Raw genomic sequence first — 18,415 nt, forward strand, 5'->3', positions numbered from 1 at the left:
GAAATGTAACTTGTATTTTATTTGAATCACTTCATCATTGATCCTATATCATCCATACAGTATAAAGACCAGGGGTTGGAACCAACATTATTTTCCCAATCGTTTCGTTCTGAACAGAAAAAAAAACCCAAATTGTTCCGTTCCACTGTTCCGACCAGCAAAATAAAGTTCTGAACCGGTTCAAACCAAACAAAAGTACCGGTTTATAGCGTTCCTTTCTGTTCCTTTTTTAACCTTTAAAATCAGTTTCTTCCCCCCTAAATATTTAGCCGATTAAATGACTTCACCAATCAGTGTGGATAGAGCAGGCAAGCTGGTTGTTTACATGCGTGATGGACAGACAAGTGTAGCTTATGGCACAAGATGCGACTGACATTTTGCGGGTGGGGAGAGAACAAGAGAGGGTTGAGAAGGAGGCTTGAAGCGCTGGGCATCGTTATGACATGCGTTATCTGATTTATGTCCACAGAATTATGCCTAGGAGGAGTGGCTTCTATGGAGGAACTTTGAATGTCCTTTGAGCTAGCTAGCCAACAAGCTTGTGTGTGCAGAGCGGCACCAGACCTAAAAAACACGTCTTACCTTTTTGTAGTTAATAAACCCAATGTGAAACGTGATAACTAGGCCTATAGTATCCTTAACTAGCGTCAAAAAAGTTCAAATATTCTTCTCTAGCTAATTAAAAATCTCTCCCCCTAAGTCAGTACAGTAGCCTAGCTTCTGGGGGGGGGCAGGTAGCCTAAACATGCACACACACACTGATAAAGATTTTCAGCTTACAGGCAGATACTGGAATATGTTTCTGAGTGACAGAGTGAGGGCTTTGCCTAGGCACTTTGTTGCGTTTTTTGTGAGAGTAGAAACAACGTCGGGAATGTAAAAGAACGTTATTAACCGGTTCCTATGCTTTTAAAATAATGGTTCTGTTCCGGAACAGTATGGCTCACTTTCGTTCCAGGTTCCGTTTCTGCTACTTGAAAAATGTCGTCATTTTCCGGATTTTTCGGTTCTGTTCCTGAACCGGTTCCAACCCATGAGGACACAGCTCCGTTCTCCTGGTTCTAGATAACACGGTAACCATGTCTCCCTACCAGTCAGGGGGAGGGTTTCTAAAAAATATTTGTTGCGAACGTGGCACCTCAGTCCTCTTGATGACCCAGACTCACACCACTCATAGAACAACCAGCAAAGTGTTGATTTGACGAATTTGGTTCATTAACGCACATAAGATACCAGCGGAGGCTGGTGGGAGGAGCTATAGGAGGACAGGCTTATTGTAATGGCTGACATGGAATTAATGGAATGGTATCAAATGGAAACCACCTGTTCGACTCCGTTCCATAATTCCATTCCAGCCATTACAATGAGCCTGTCCTCCTATAGCTCCTCCCACCAGCCTCCTCTGGAGAATACAGACAGTCAAACGTAGGTATTTCAATGGTCACTGTGGAGGCTGGGTTGTCAGGAGAAATAACATGCCACGTTAGCTACGAGGCTTTCAGGGCAACTCACCACCAGACGAATACACACACAGATAGGAGGCCCAGGGCCAGCTTGACTGCAGCCCAATGGGCAAAAGTGCTAGACTGATAGATGGGCAAAAGTACCAGTCTGATAGATGGGCAAAAGTACCCATTATCAACCCTTCTCCTGTACCCTCATATTCCCAGTCATGGACTTTTAAACATCGGGCTGATATAAACATTGGCTTGAGGGAGTTTGAGTTTCCACCACTGTTAAATCAATGCGAGAAGGAACGCAAGAGAAGTGCACACTTCGGGAGAAGGATGGAGAATCGGGACAGAGCCAGCCAGACAGACGAACAAACAAGACAAATGGGAGAGTAAATTTAGGAGCGGCCGGGCGGCGGGCGGGCGGGTGTTCAGGCTCTGAGCCTGAGGAGTTCAGTCTGAGTTAGTTTCTCCCGCCTCACACCGTCCAGTTGGTAGCTAGTACAGCAACGTTGTCAAAAGGCAATATTTCAGTTTCCAAGGTACTGGTTCCTTTGTTGTTTTACTGCTGTAGAAAACAGAAAGATAGTCAGAAGACGGGAGTAACCGCAGCCAGACGGTGGATGGGTGTGGTCAGTCGGCTGGAGGCAGGGATGGAGAGAGGGGCGTTCTACTCCAGCACCACAGTGCCTCCTGCTGTCTCCAGGGCTGTCTTCAGCTTCTCCGCCTCCTCTTTGGACACATTGGCTCTGATCTCCTGGGGGAGGGACTCAACCAACTTCTTAGCCTGGTAGAGGACAGAGGAGATCAGTGATCTACAGTAACATTAACACAAAGCAACCAACTTCTTAGCCTGGTAGAGGATCTATAGTAACATTAACACAAAGCAACCAACTACTTAGCCTGGTAGAGGATCTATAGTAACATTAACACAAAGCAACCAACTTCTTAGCCTGGTAGAGGATCTATAGTAACATTAACACAAAGCAACCAACTTCTTAGCCTGGTAGAGGATCTATAGTAACATTAACACAAAGCAACCAACTTCTTAGCCTGGTAGAGGATCTATAGTAACATTAACACAAAGCAACCAACTTCTTAGCCTGGTAGAGGATCTATAGTAACATTAACACAAAGCAACCAACTTCTTAGCCCGGTAGAGGATCTATAGTAACATTAACACAAAGCAACCAACTTCTTAGCCCGGTAGAGGATCTATAGTAACATTAACACAAAGCAACCAACTTCTTAGCCTGGTAGAGGATCTATAGTAACATTAACACAAAGCAACCAACTACTTAGCCTGGTAGAGGATCTATAGTAACATTAACACAAAGCAACCAACTACTTAGCCTGGTAGAGGATCTATAGTAACATTAACACAAAGCAACCAACTTCTTAGCCTGGTAGAGGATCTATAGTAACATTAACACAAAGCAACCAACTTCTTAGCCTGGTAGAGGATCTATAGTAACATTAACACAAAGCAACCAACTTCTTAGCCCGGTAGAGGATCTATAGTAACATTAACACAAAGCAACCAACTTCTTAGCCCGGTAGAGGATCTATAGTAACATTAACACAAAGCAACCAACTACTTAGCCTGGTAGAGGATCTATAGTAACATTAACACAAAGCAACCAACTACTTAGCCTGGTAGAGGATCTATAGTAACATTAACACAAAGCAACCAACTTCTTAGCCCGGTAGAGGATCTATAGTAACATTAACACAAAGCAACCAACTTCTTAGCCTGGTAGAGGATCTATAGTAACATTAACACAAAGCAACCAACTTCTTAGCCTGGTAGAGGATCTATAGTTACATTAACACAAAGCAACCTCCTAGACGGACATGACCGTATGTCTTTCAGAGTAAGAAACAGAAGGAGGATTATACAGAGAAGTCAACCAACTTCTTAACCTACTACATACATAAAGAGAGCAGTACCATAGAGTGAAAGGCCTCCAACCCAAAGCTATCCTATGTCTCAGTGATTTGACTGTGTGTTCTTTAAGCGTGGACACCGGAGGATGTGTGGTCACAGATGGAATGGACAAATGATTACAAAGACAGGAAAGAAGTAAAGAATCATGGTCTAGCTGTGACATCACACAGAGAAAAACAGAAAGAGCATCTGACCTGCACCAGGTTCAAGCCTTGGATGCAGTTCTTCACTTCTTTAATGAGTTTCACTTTCTCTGCTGCCTTCAGTTCTGTCAGTTTTACTGTGAAGTGTGTCTTCTCTTTCTTGACTGGTGCCATGTCCTCTTCCACTGCCTATAGGAGCAGAATGAATACAATGCAAGGTCAGAACATGCTCTATGTATGCCCCGAGGACACTACATGGCATGTTTGTGTGTACAGTCAAGGAGAACGATTGCATTGCAGTAAAGAAGCTTACATTGGGCATTGAAACTAAATGAGGTTAAAGCATTTATAGATAGAAGGCCAATGAGCTCTGCAGAGGTACCTCCTAGATCAAGTCATGTAGGGTGGGGTAAGGGGTCACCACGGGGCATCGTGAAGGGGTCACCACGGGGCATCGTGTAAGGGGTCACCACGGGGCATCGTGTAAGGGGTCACCACGGGGCATCGTGTAAGGGGTCACCACGGGGCATCGTGTAAGGGGTCACCACGGGGCATCGTGTAAGGGGTCACCACGGGGCATCGTGTAAGGGGTCACCACGGGGCATCGTGTAAGGGGTAACCACGGGGCATCGTGTAAGGGGTCACCACGGGGGGGTCACCACGGGGCATCGTGTAAGGGGTCACCACGGGGGGGTCACCACGGGGCATCGTGTAAGGGGTCACCACGGGGGGGTCACCACGGGGCATCGTGTAAGGGGTCACCACGGGGGGGTCACCACGGGGCATTGTGTAAGGGGTCACCACGGGGGGTCACCACGGGGCATCGTGTAAGGGGTCACCACGGGGGGGTAACCACGGGGCATCGTGTAAGGGGTCACCACGGGGCATCGTGTAAGGGGTCACCACGGGGCATCGTGTAAGGGGTCACCACGGGGCATCGTGTAAGGGGTCACCACGGGGCATCGTGTAAGGGGTAACCACGGGGCATCGTGTAAGGGGTAACCACGGGGCATCGTGTAAGGGGTAACCACGGGGCATCGTGTAAGGGGTAACCACGGGGGGGTAACCACGGGGCATCATGTAAGGGGTAACCACAGGGCATCATGTAAGGGGTAACCACGGGGGGGTCACCACAGGGCATCATGTAAGGGGTAACCACAGGGCATCATGTAAGGGGTAACCACGGGGGGGTAACCACGGGGCATCATGTAAGGGGTAACCACGGGGGGGTAACCACGGGGCATCGTGTAAGGGGTCACCACGGGGCATCGTGTAAGGGGTCACCACAGGGCATCATGTAAGGGCAGGCTAACCAATACAGGTAAAGAAGCTTGATAAAGGTATTGAATAAAACACAGAAACACACTGAAACAATCCCTGTCTTACCAGAGCTGCAGGTGCTGCTGCTGCAGTCATGGCTCCCATTGGCATCATCCCAACATCCTGGATATTCAGGGTTTTCTGGGACAAAAATGAAACATACTTTATTGAGAAGTCATTGAGCAAGTGAAATGTTATTCATCACATGCTTCATTAACAACAGGTGTCGACCAACAGTGAAATGCTTACTTAGACCTTCCCAACAATACAGAGAGAAAGAAAACAGAGAAAGTAAAATAAGTAATAATAAATACACAATGAGTAATGATAACATGGCTTTATACATGGGTTACCAGTACATATAACTAGGAACAAAGTGACAGATAATAAACAGTTGCAGCAGTGCTGGGACGGCAGGTAGTCTAGTGGTTAGAGTGTGGGGACGGCAGGTAGTCTAGTGGTTAGAGTGTAGGGACGGCAGGTAGTCTAGTGGTTAGAGTGTAGGGGCGGCAGGTAGCCTAGTGGTTAGAGTGTAGGGACGGCAGGTAGTCTAGTGGTTAGAGTGTAGGGGCGGCAGGTAGCCTAGTGGTTAGAGTGTGGGGACGGCAGGTAGTCTAGTGGTTAGAGTGTAGGGACGGCAGGTAGTCTAGTGGTTAGAGTGTAGGGGCGGCAGGTAGCCTAGTGGTTAGAGTGTAGGGGCGGCAGGTAGTCTAGTGGTTAGAGTGTAGGGACGGCAGGTGGCCTAGTGGTTAGAGTGTAGGGGCGGCAGGTAGTCTAGTGGTTAGAGTGTAGGGACGGCAGGTGGCCTAGTGGTTAGAGTGTAGGGGCGGCAGGTAGTCTAGTGGTTAGAGTGTAGGGGTGGCAGGTGGCCTAGTGGTTAGAGTGTAGGGGCGGCAGGTAGTCTAGTGGTTAGAGTGTAGGGGCGGCAGGTGGCCTAGCGGTTAGAGTGTAGGGGCGGCAGGTAGTCTAGTGGTTAGAGTGTAGGGGCGGCAGGTAGTCTAGTGGTTAGAGTGTAGGGGCGGCAGGTGGCCTAGTGGTTAGAGTGTAGGGGCGGCAGGTAGTCTAGCGGTTAGAGTGTGGGGACGGCAGGTGGCCTAGTGGTTAGAGTGTAGGGGCGGCAGGTAGTCTAGTGGTTAGAGTGTAGGGGCGGCAGGTGGCCTAGCGGTTAGAGTGTAGGGCGGCAGGTAGTCTAGTGGTTAGAGTGTAGGGGCGGCAGGTAGTCTAGTGGTTAGAGTGTAGGGGCGGCAGGTAGCCTAGCGGTTAGAGTGTAGGGGCGGCAGGTAGCCTAGTGGTTAGAGTGTAGGGACGGCAGGTGGCCTAGTGGTTAGAGTGTAGGGGCGGCAGGTAGTCTAGTGGTTAGAGTGTAGGGGCGGCAGGTAGCCTAGCGGTTAGAGTGTGGGGACGGCAGGTGGCCTAGTGGTTAGAGTGTAGGGGCGGCAGGTAGTCTAGTGGTTAGAGTGTAGGGGCGGCAGGTAGTCTAGTGGTTAGAGTGTAGGGGCGGCAGGTAGTCTAGTGGTTAGAGTGTAGGGGCGGCAGGTAGTCTAGTGGTTAGAGTGTGGGGACGGCAGGTGGCCTAGCGGTTAGAGTGTGGGGACGGCAGGTGGCCTAGCGGTTAGAGTGTGGGGACGGCAGGTGGCCTAGCGGTTAGAGTGTAGGGGCGGCAGCTAGCCTAGCGGTTAGAGTGTAGGGGCGGCAGGTAGCCTAGCGGTTAGAGTGTAGGGGCGGCAGGTAGCCTAGCGGTTAGAGTGTAGGGGCGGCAGGTAGCCTAGCGGTTAGAGTGTAGGGGCGGCAGGTAGCCTAGCGGTTAGAGTGTAGGGGCGGCAGGTAGCCTAGCGGTTAGAGTGTAGGGGCGGCAGGTAGCCTAGCGGTTAGAGTGTAGGGGCGGCAGGTAGCCTAGCGGTTAGAGTGTAGGGGCGGCAGGTAGCCTAGCGGTTAGAGTGTAGGGGCGGCAGGTAGCCTAGCGGTTAGAGTGTAGGGCGGCAGGTAGCCTAGCGGTTAGAGTGTAGGGGCGGCAGGTAGCCTAGCGGTTAGAGTGTAGGGGCGGCAGGTAGCCTAGCGGTTAGAGTGTAGGGGCGGCAGGTAGCCTAGCGGTTAGAGTGTAGGGGCGGCAGGTAGCCTAGCGGTTAGAGTGTAGGGGCGGCAGGTAGCCTAGCGGTTAGAGTGTAGGGGCGGCAGGTAGCCTAGCGGTTAGAGTGTAGGGGCGGCAGGTAGCCTAGCGGTTAGAGTGTAGGGGCGGCAGGTAGCCTAGTGGTTAGAGTGTAGGGGCGGCAGGTAGCCTAGTGGTTAGAGCGTTGGCCCTGTAACCGAAAGGTTGCTCAATCGAATCCCCGAGCCAACAAGGTAAAAATCTGTCATTCTGCCCCTGAACAAGGCAGTTAACACACTGTTCCTAGGCCGTCATTGTAAATAAGAATGTGTTCTTAACTGACTTGCCTAGTTAAATAAAAAATAATAATACAAAAAAAAAATGTGATGAGTCAAAAGAGTTGGTGCAAAAAAGGTCAATGCAGATAGGGTAGCTATTTGGGTAACTATTGAACTGACTAACTATTCAGCAGTCTTATTACTTGGGGGTGGAAGCTGTTCAGGGTCCTGTTGGTTCCAGACTTGGCACTCCGGTACCGCTTGCCGTGTGGTAACAGAGAGAACAGTCTATGACTGGGGTGGCTGGAGTCTGACCATTTTTCTGGGCCTTCCTCTGACACCGCCTGGTATAGAGGTCTTGGATGGCAAGGAGTTCGGCCACAGTGATGTACTGGGCTGTACGCACTACCCTCTGTAGCGCCTTGTGGTCGGATGCAAAGCATGGAGCCAGTCAAGATGCTCTCAATGGTGCAGCTGTAGAACTTTTTGAGGGTCTGAGGGCCCATGACAAATCTTTTCAGACTCCTGAGTGGGAAGAGGCGTGGTCATGCCCTCTTCACAACTGTGTTGGTGTGTGGACCATGATCTTTAGTGATGCAGACACCGAGGAACTTGAAGCTCTCGACCCGCTCCACTACAGCCCCGTCGATGTAAATGGGGGCGTGCTCAGCCCTCCGTTTCCTGTACTCCACAATCAGCTTCTTTGTCTTGCTGACACTGAGGGAGATGTTGTTGTCTTGGCACCACACTGCCAGGTCTCTGCTGGAGAGCCAGTACTGCATGCATCAAAACTTTGTTCATTTGCACAACGTCTTTCGTGCAACATTCACCTGTAAAATGTCCAATCTCATCAAAAATGACATTTGGTAGTACCTAGTTGGTCTGCTATTACTTGTGCTAATTTTGTTAGCATTCTGGTAATAGACGCCCAACGGGTGTTTTGCGGGTGTTTTCGGTGCCTCCCTGTGTACTACGCCGGTATTACTGTAAATCCCAGGGTGAGAGAAGGACGATATGACCATATGAAAAGTCCAACCCTAGTGTGGACTGCAATAGAGATTGCATCATCTGTGGATCTGTTGGGGCGGTTTGCAAATCGGAGTTGTCCAGGGCATCTGAGATGACGGTGTTAATGTGAACCATGACCAGCCTTTCAAAGCATTTCATGGCTACAGATGGGAGTGCTACAGGGCGATAGACATTTACACAGGTTACCTTGGCGTTCTTGGGCACAGGGACTATGGTGGTCTGCTTAAAACATATAGGTATTACATACTAGGTCAGGGAGAGGTTGAATATTTCTCGTGAAGAAACTTGCCAGCAGGTCAGTGCATGCTCTGAGTACACGTCCTGGTAATCCGTCTGTGAATGTTAACCTGTTTGAAGGTCTTACGCACGTCGCCTACAGAGAGCATGATCATACAGTCATCCAGAACAGCTGGTGCTCTCATGAATGGTTCAGTGTTGCTTACCTCGAAGCTTAGCTCGTCTGGTAGGCTTGCGGCAAGGTTTCCCTTTGTAATCCGTGATAGTATGCAAGCCCTACCACATCCGACGAGTGTCAGAGCTGGCGTAGTAGGATTCGATTTTAGTCCTGTATTGACACTTTGCCTTTAGCTCAGTGTGTATGTTGCCTGTCATCCATGGCTTCTGGTTGGGATATGTACGTATGGTCACTGTGTGGACAACATCGTCAATGCACTTATTAATGAAACCGGTGACTGATGTGGGAAACTTCTCAATGCCATTGGATGAATCCCTGGGCTAGTGGTCTAGTGAAACAGTCTTGTAGCTCAGCATCCGCTTCATGGGACCACTTCCGTATTGAGCGCATCATTGGGTACATCCCGTTTGAGTTTTTGATTGTAAGCAGGAATCAGGAGGATAGAGTTATGGTCAGATTTGCCAAATGGAGGGTGAGGGAGAGCCTGTTGGTGGAGTTAAGGTGGCCTGGAGTTTTGTCTCTAGTTTGTCTCCTCAAATTTTCTATGTAATAGTTGGACAAATTAAGTTGTAGCCTATTGTACAGGTAGCAGGTAGCCTAGCAGTTAACAGTGCCGGGCCAGTAACCGAAAGGTCGCTGGTTCGAATCCCCATGCTGACTACGTGAAAAATCTGCCGACGTGCCCTTGAACAAGGCACTTGACCCTAATTGCTCCTGTAAGTCGCTCTGGATAACAACATCTGGTAAATGAAAAAATATATATTTATATATGTAATTATACTCAAGTACAGGCCAATGTGCTATATTCCAGGCTATATACTATGTGTTATATATAGGACAATGTGCTATGTACTATGTGTTATATATAGGCCAATGTGCATGGCTATGTGTTATATATAGGACAATGTGCATGGCTATGTACTATGTGTTATATATTGGACAATGTGCTATGGCTATATACTATGTGTTATATATATAGGACATTGTGCTATGTACTATGTGTTATATATAGGCCAATGTGCATGGCTATGTACTATGTGTTATATATTGGACAATGTGCTATGGCTATATACTATGTGTTATATATAGGCCAATGTGCATGGCTATGTGTTATATATAGGACATTGTGCTATGGCTATGTACTATGTGTGATATATAGGACAATGTGCATGGCTATGTGTTATATATAGGCCAATGTGCATGGCTATGTACTATGTGTTATATATAGACCAATGTGCTATGGCTATATACTATGTGTTATATATAGGCCAGTGTGCTATGGCTATGTACTATGTGTTATATATAGGACAATGTGCTATGTACTGTGTGTTATATATTGGACAATGTGCTATGGCTATGTACTATGTGTTATATATAGGACAATGTGCTATGGCTATATACTATGTGTTATATATAGGCCAATGTGCATGGCTATGTACTATGTGTTATATATAGGCCAATGTGCATGGCTATGTACTATGTGTTTTATATATAGGACAATGTGCTATGGCTATGTACTATGTGTTTTATATATAGGACAATGTGCTATGGCTATATACTATGTGTTATATATAGGACAATGTGCATGGCTATATACTATGTGTTATATATAGGACAATGTGCTATAACTTATAGCACTGACTGGGTGGCACTGGATACGAGCGTCTGCTAAATGACTCAAATGTACATGTCGCCTTATGTTAATCTACACAGTCTACATGTTCCAGTTCCATACCTTGAGTAGCTCATTGAGGTCTGACACCTCTAACAAGGTGAGGCTGGTGATGTCGTGTACCAGCTGGGTGATTTTGGGGGGGTACTGTTTGGGGGCTCCATCCAGAGGGGGGGCGGTGATGACATCAGAAAGGCTAGCTGGGCTGGTCCCGAGAGTTCGGAGGGCATATAGCGTTGGTGCCTGGAGCTCCTGCCTGTGGAAACAAATCATACAGTTAATGTATTTTTTATTTAACCTTTATTTAACTAGGCAGGTCAGTTAAGAACAAATTCTTATTTCCAAACCCGGATGACGCTGGGCCAATTGTGCGTCGTCCTATGGGACTCCCAATCACAGCCGGATGTGATGCAGCCTGGATTCGAACCAGATACTGCAGTGACGCCTCTTGGACCCCTGCGCCACTCGGGAGCAGAGACTTATGTATCATTCAATTAGAGGTCGACCGATTAATTAGAGCCGATTTCAAGTTATAACAAATCGGTAATCAGCATTTTTGGACGCCGACTATGGCCGATTACATTGCACTCCACGAGGAGACTGCGTGGCAGGCTGACTACCTGTTACGCGAGTGCAGCAAGGAGCCAAGGTAAGTTGCTAGCTAGCATTAAACGTATCTTATAAAAAACAATCAATCTTAACATAATCACTAGTTAACTACACATGGTTGATGATATTACTAGTTTATCCTGCGTTGCATATAATTGATGCGGTGCCTGTTAATTTATCATCGAATCACAGCCTACTTCGCCAAACGGGTGGTGATTTAACAAGCGCATTCGCGAAAAAAAGCGCTGTCGTTGCACCAATGTACCTAACCATAAACATCAAAGCCTTTCTGAAAATCAATACACAAATATATATTTTTAAACCTGCATATTTAGTTAATATTGCCTGCTAAAATGAATTTCTTTTAACTAGGGAAATTGTGTCACTTCTCTTGCGTTCTGTGCAAGCAGATAGATAAAATACGGAACTGTTCCGTATTTCACTGAAAGAATAAACGTTTTGTTTTCTAAATGAGTTTCCGGATTTGACCAAATTAATGCTCTAAGGCTCGTATTTCTGTGTGTTTATTATATTATAATTAAGTCTATGATTTGATATTTGATAGAGCAGTCTGACTGAGCAGTGGTAGGCAGCAGCAGGCTCGTAAGCATTCATTCAAACAGCACTTTCCTGTGTTTGCCAGCAGCTCTTCGCTGTGCTTCAAGCGTTGCGCTGTTTATGACTTCAAGCCTATCAACTCCCGAGATTAGGCTGGCAATACTATAGTGCCTATAAGAACATCCAATAGTCAAAGGTACATGAAATACAAATGGTATAGAGAGAAATAGTCCTATAATTCCTATAATAACTACAACCTAAACCTGGGAATATTGAAGACTCATGTTAAAAGGAACCACCAGCTTTCAAATGTTCTCATGTTCTGAGCAAGGAACTTAAACGTTAGCTTTCTTACATGGCACATATTGCACTTTACTTTCTTCTCCAACACTTTGTTTTTGCATTATTTAAACCAAATTGAACATGTTTCATTATTTATTTGAGACTAAATAAATTTTATTTATGTATTAAGTTAAAATAAAAGTGTTCATTCAGTATTGTTGTAATTGTCATTTTTACAAATATATATATGAAAATCAGCCGATTAAATCGGTATCTGCTTTTTTTGGTCCTCCAATAATCGGTATCGGCGTTGAAAAATCATAATCGGTCGACCTCTACATTCAATCCAGTGTTTCCTCTATAGAGCGGGCAACCCGTCCACCTAAGATAGTTTGGGTTCTAATGGTTTAAATTGACAGTTTTGGTGCAAATTAATTTACAACTATGCACTAATTAATTAGATTTAGGCTCCTGGATGTTGCTTTAGGGGCCTTTTGAGTCCCATCTTGAAAAACCTCTAGGCCTAGGAGAATGACTGATTCAATGTTGTCATAGATCTCTCAAAGATTCTTCAAATCCACCACCAGCTAGTAATCTAGCAGTAGCTGCTATTCTTCATCCTAATTTCCCGCCTGGTTCAGTTGGGAAAGGGAATACCTAGTCAGTTGCACAACTGAATGCGTTCAACCAAAATGTGTCTTCCGCGGATGGCGCGCAAGATGGCGGTCAGTGCAGATCATTTGTTTTGGTAGCTGAAGGAATTATTGGATTTCCTTACCCAATTATGACCATTGGATTATTTCTACAGTCATAAAACTCTGTATGAATATGGTTTAATTTATTTACCAAAGTAATTGATTACTTTTTGCAAGTTATTCACCTCTAAAACGAAGTTTCCGATAACACTAGATAGCCTGATAAGCTAGCTAGCTCAAAAACTAGCTTGTCGAACGTACATGGAAACGGCCACGACCAGAACCAAAAGGAAAGAAATGGAGAGATCGTCAGATGGACAATTAACCACAAAAGAGTATGATTTTGGGTCCTCCTCTTCAGAATGTAACTGTGGGGGGGAAATACTGCAATGGGTGATGAAAATGTGGTGAGCACGGACAACAATGCTCACATCTTGCGCCCCTCCAGTCCCCAGCTCAGGCCTTTAGCTTACGACCCCGGCACTCCAGTCAAGCCCCAGGGGAAAAAGATGAGAGGCCAAGAGGGTATGTCACTTCTTGAGATGCAAAACAATATTGTAATGCTTTTGACAGCAAAGATAGATGAAAGGGCAAATGGCTTGGAGGTCATGGTTAGGGAGAATACGATGTAAATTGAGGCCATTAAAAAAAATCTGTTGACTATTATCTTTGGAGAAGTGAAAACCCTCAAAAGTGACATGAAGAAAGTGGAAGTTATCTGCCAGGAAAATGAAAAGAAGGTGGCTGAACTCGAGCAAAAGGTGAATGAGGCGGAGAGATACCAGCGTAGGTGGAACCTGAGGCTCCATGGAATTCCAGAACAGGCGGGTGAGGACATCAAATGCAGAGTTGTTGACATCTGTGGAGCTGTCATTCCCGAATCAAAAGCCAAACTTCAGGAAAATGTAGACATCGTCCATCGTTTGGGAAGACTTAAGGATCAAGACGAGATCGAGGACAACCATCATCCGGTTCACCAACAGATCTACATGGGATCTTCTTTGGAGGCGAGCAAAGAATTGCGAATTCCTCAAACAAAAATTGAGGTTCACGGAGGATCTGACCTCAGCAGACAAAGTGACAAGAGAGAAACTGTGGCCGATGGTGGCTGCAGCTCGAAAGGCAGGGAAAACTGCATTTTTTAATCGGTGCAAGAGTGATCATCGATGGGAAAGAAATGCGGCCAAATCAGAACATTTGAGTGAGAGCCAGAGTCTAACTCGGACAGAACTGTCAGGCCAAAAACTGATTACCAGGTGAAAAGCAGCCTTTTATTATAAAAATGTACAAACACTTGAATGAGAAAAGGCTGACCTGAGAACTGGTAAACTAAACACTAACTATAGGTGAATAACTGTTTATTGTAAAGTCTACACAATGTCTCCCCTTTGTGGGAGTAACAATACTTTGGTAATTTTATGACCAATATTATTATTTATTTTTTGAGAGGTTAATAATGGGATGGAAATCCTTTTGAGTTACATATCCTTAGGAAAAGCTTATATTAGCATAACAAGGTTGTTGGTTGAAGTTTATGTCTTTATCTCTTTGTTCAATTCATGTCAGGGGTATTCGTAATTTACTCAAGCGTAAGGCTATTTTCCTGTATTGCAAATGGTTTAATGCAGACTTTTACTTTTTACAAGAGACTCATGCTTGTTCTTCCGATCTAGCTTTTTGGAAAAATCAATGGGGTAACGATGTCTGGTTATCATATGGCAACAACCACTCTGCAGGTGTAGCAGTTTTAAGAGGTGCATTTAAAGGGAAGGTCATCAGTAGTAAGACTCACCACTCTGGGCGTTGGTTCATTTTAACAGTAAATTTCAACAGTGAAATGTTTTTATTAGGGAATATTTATGCATCCAACAACAAACCAAACAACAGGATATTATTTCAAGAATTTGAAGAAGACATTAATAGAGTTATTTCAGGATATCAAAATTATTTTAGGTGGAGATTTTAATTCTGTATCTAATGTGATGATTGACAGATATCCCCCTCCTAACAGATCCTGCATAGTTAATCCTGAGTTTAATAACCTATGTCCTGGTCTTGGAATAGTCGATATTTAGAGATCTAAATATCCTGATAAAAAGGAATTCACTTGGAGTAACAAGGACATGTCCAGACAGTCAAGAATTGACTTCTGGTTGATTTCTAATTCATTAGATAATTATGTAGTCAAGGTATCAATTGAACCATCATAAAGTTATATTCTTATCTTTAAATATTAATGGATCTGAAGTTAAACCGAATCGGAGTTATTGGAAACACAATAGTAGACTGTTGGAAGATGATCATTTCAAGATGGATGCCAAAGATATTATACAAGACAATTGGAGGAAAGCTCAACTATTTAAGTCTTATGGGAAATATTGGGAATTAATGAAGTATGAATAGGACAAACAGCCATGAAGAGAGGTAAAGAAATTGCTGAACTTAAAAGATTGAGGGAAGATAAACTTGTTAAGGAAATACTTTCTCTAGTCTCTATGGAGGACCTTGATGAAGGAAAGGGTCAGTTATTCTCTTTACAACTAGAAATGGACCGAATGTATGAAGAGAGAGCAAAAGGGGCATTTGTAAGGTCAAGAAGGAGATGGTTGGAGGAAGGTGAAAAAATACAAAATACTTTTACAATTTAGAAAGAAAGAATTCTGAATTTACATCTATTCATAAGCTCAATATAGATGCCAATTAAAATGAAACCCCCAAAGATATTTCAAAATATGTTTAGTAATTCTATGGTAATCTTTATACCAGTAATGCCTGTCCTACTAGTGACATATCTGCCTTTCTAGACTCTGTCTAAGACTGTGCAAAATTCATAGATGAAGACTTCCAAAAGTCTTGTGATGAAATTATTTCTATTAATGAAATAAAAAAATGTGTCAGCAAGTTAAAAGAGAACAAATCTCCAGGGAACGATGGCATTATCAGTGAATTCTCTAACTATTTTCAGGAGGATATTATTGAATTTATATTTCATGTTCTTAAGGAGGCAATTGATTTAGGGGTCCTGCCTGTTTCTATGACACAGGGCCTAATTTCTGTAATACCCAAACAAAACAAAGATTCTATGATGTTAGAAAATTGGAGACCAATCACATTAATGAACAATGATGGAAAGATACTTGCATCCATCTTTGCAGAAAGACTTAAAAAAGGTCTTGACCAAATCATTGACGATACCCAGTCTGGTTTCATGAAGGGCAGACATATATGTAATAATATTCCACTAGTATTGGACTTGATAGACTACAATGAGCACATTATGGAAGATAGCTTTATTTTATTTGTAGACTTTTACAAGGCATTTGATACAGTTGAACATTATTTTATTTTTGAGACTCTTCGATTTTGGTCAATATTTTCAAAATGTAATTAAGACACTTTACAATAATATTAACAGCTCTATTTATTTGCATTGAAAAGATGTGACTTAAACTCAGTATGTAATATCCCTGTAAAAGATGTGATCACATATCTTGGTATTACAGTTAGCAAAGATCTGAAAGAAAGGGCCAACTTCAATTTCTCTCCTATTGTAGAGAAAATTGGAAAGAGATTTAACTCCTGGTTATTAAGAGATCTTTCTTTATCTGGACGTGTACTTTTATCAAAATCTGAAGGTCTGTCCAGATTAGTTTATACCTCCCTTGCCTTGGATGTTCCTCTGTCAGTAACTAAAATGGTTGATACAAAATGATTTAACTTCATATGGAGGAATAAACCACATTATTTAAGAAAAGCGGTAATATGTAGCACCCAAGGTGAGGGAGGGTTGAACCTTCTGGATTTTAAAACCTCTAATGTAATATTTAAAATTAAATGGATGCAAAACTATTTAAGAAATAAGGATTGCATCTGGAATATCATCCCTAATTTAATATTCCAACAAATTGGTGGTCTAGAATTCTTACTCAAATGCAACTTTGATGTGGGTAAAATCCCTATTAAGCTTGCAAACTTTCATAAACAAGTACTTCTAACTTGGAACCTCATGTACAAAATGTTTTCCCCTCATAGGTATACAATCTGGAATAATAAAGACATAAAATACAAAAACAAGTCTTTGTTTTTCCAGAACTGGTTTGACAACAACATTATTTGGGTTAAACAATTAGTGAACAATGATGGCCAACTATATGATTATCCTGAATTTATGAGAACACACAATTACATTCACTCCTGAGGAGTATCACATTGTTGTTAGAGCCGTCCCTAAAGGTGCTCTTCTTCTTTTAGGAGAATATAACAATACTCCAAGTGCAACTGTTGAGGATTTTGTAGCCTCAATACAATTAGAAGGAATTGACATTTTAAACTATAAATGTAATAACATGTATATAAGGAAACTATGTCAATATGTTACTATGCCCTCTGCTAAAATGTACTGGAACGCAGCCCTAGGACAAGTGAACTGGAAGAAAGTTTTGTTGTTGTCTGGTAAATATTGTATATCTAATAAGGTGAAAGAAGTATCATACAAACTCATTCATAGAATCTACCCTGTAAAGACCTTTATTATACACAGATTTAAAATAGCTATTGATAACAAATGTGTATTTTGTGATTGTGACCCAGACTCTTGACCATTTTATTTTGGGACAAATGTCAGAAGATTTTGGATTGAGTTAGAAGATTTGATTTTAAAAGAAACAACTATTAATGTTAATCTGAAAGACTCTGATATTATGTTTTATTTTAAACCAAATTATATGGACCCTGATTTAACTTTCATTGTTCATTTGTTTATCTTTCATGGAAGATTCTTTGTCCATAAAATTAAGTGGGCAGAGAACAAACCCCTTTTCACATTATTTAAGATAGAATTGAAATATTATTTTGAAATGATCAGTAAATGTAAAAACAAAAAAGCAATACGCACCATAAAAGTATTTACCAAATTGAAAATGAATCTTGATATGTAATACCCCTGTCTGTTAGGTTTTGTACTCTTGTTTGTATTTCTTCTTTTTTTTGTTTGTATTTGTTGTGTTCATAATAAAAGTAATAAAATTAACAATTATTTTAGCCCAACCCCTCTGAATCAGTTGTACAACTGCCACAGTAAGGTTGACAAGATCATTATACAATGGTGAAAACCTATACAAATCAGCAATCAGAACCAGGAGGGAAGCTCTAGCAAGGTACAGGATATGACAACCATTTGTCAAAGTTAAACACAAATGCCATACAAGAAACACATGACCTTGACTTGCACATCTCATAAGGAAGGAACAGGGTGCATTAGGTCCATGGAACTGGCTAACGTTATTTACTGCTAACTGAGCCTACTCGCTCTAGATTACAAATTAGTTATCGGTTTTGCAACACATCCCCCGTGACAGATTAATCCATTTGGCTGCAAGATTGTTCCTCCCTAGCTAGCTAAACGAGGAATTGGTGGCATTGCGGTTGGCTAGCTAGCCGGCTGATCATAAAATCCGTTCACAAAGAAAATGAATGAGCCCAGGGTTATTATGTTAACAGCTCTATGTGACTCAGACTATTTGGGGCACATAAATGGTTAATGCATGGCAAATTAGATAGCAAATCTCTGCCCTTGACGCTTTTAGCGTTAGCAAACCATCTAGCTCCCGTGTCCCACGTATAGAGTTTACACAAGCAGCTACGATCCCCGGTTATGACACCCGCTTACCGATGCGTCTTTGCGGCGATTCGCAGTGCGGTCCGAATGCAATGTCTTGTGCAGTACATGTTTATTATTTGTGACCCCCGGATCTCCTATAGATACTTCCAATTCACAGTGTAGCCTGTCAGTCCTGGTCCTTCTCCCTCAACAGCACATGGCGTCCTCCACTCTGTTGCTGACTTACCCACAATGCATTGCGCCACACACGAGTTCTCTCTCTCTCTCTACCAAGTAATCACATGACCCATCTGCCCTATAGGCTATTAC

General features: G+C 43.4%; 1 protein-coding gene across 2 annotated transcripts; it reads right to left on the bottom strand.

Annotated features, from left to right (window-relative positions):
• LOC106591238 (39S ribosomal protein L12, mitochondrial) lies at positions 1-18,358 on the bottom strand. 2 transcript variants are annotated; one of them, XM_045719699.1, is made up of 5 exons: positions 18,155-18,358; positions 10,406-10,598; positions 4,929-5,003; positions 3,594-3,731; positions 1-2,238 (listed from the first exon to the last, which is right to left on the bottom strand). In XM_045719699.1, the coding sequence occupies exons 1-5, from the start codon at positions 18,211-18,213 to the stop codon at positions 2,122-2,124; spliced, it is 582 nt and encodes a 193-aa protein (XP_045575655.1). In that variant the 5' UTR covers positions 18,214-18,358; the 3' UTR covers positions 1-2,121. The 2 variants fall into 2 exon arrangements, with proteins under 2 accessions (XP_045575655.1, XP_045575656.1); XM_045719700.1 differs by lacking the exon at positions 1-2,238 and adding an exon at positions 3,213-3,254.
• Between the last annotated feature and the right edge of the window lie 57 nt (positions 18,359-18,415).

The sequence above is a fragment of the Salmo salar genome, chromosome ssa06 (assembly GCF_905237065.1).
Source record: "Salmo salar chromosome ssa06, Ssal_v3.1, whole genome shotgun sequence".
Lineage (NCBI taxonomy): Eukaryota > Metazoa > Chordata > Actinopteri > Salmoniformes > Salmonidae > Salmo > Salmo salar.

Bases quoted from the DNA above. Each gene is read 5' to 3' on its own strand.
- LOC106591238 (XM_045719699.1), bottom strand. From the start codon at position 18,213: ATGTACTGCACAAGACATTGCATTCGGACCGCACTGCGAATCGCCGCA. The intron at 10,599-18,154 runs GTAAGCGGGTGT...TTGTTTCCACAG, and splicing joins ATCGCCGCAAAGACGCATCG to GCAGGAGCTCCAGGCACCAA. The intron at 5,004-10,405 runs GTATGGAACTGG...TTTTTGTCCCAG, and splicing joins ACCTCAATGAGCTACTCAAG to AAAACCCTGAATATCCAGGA.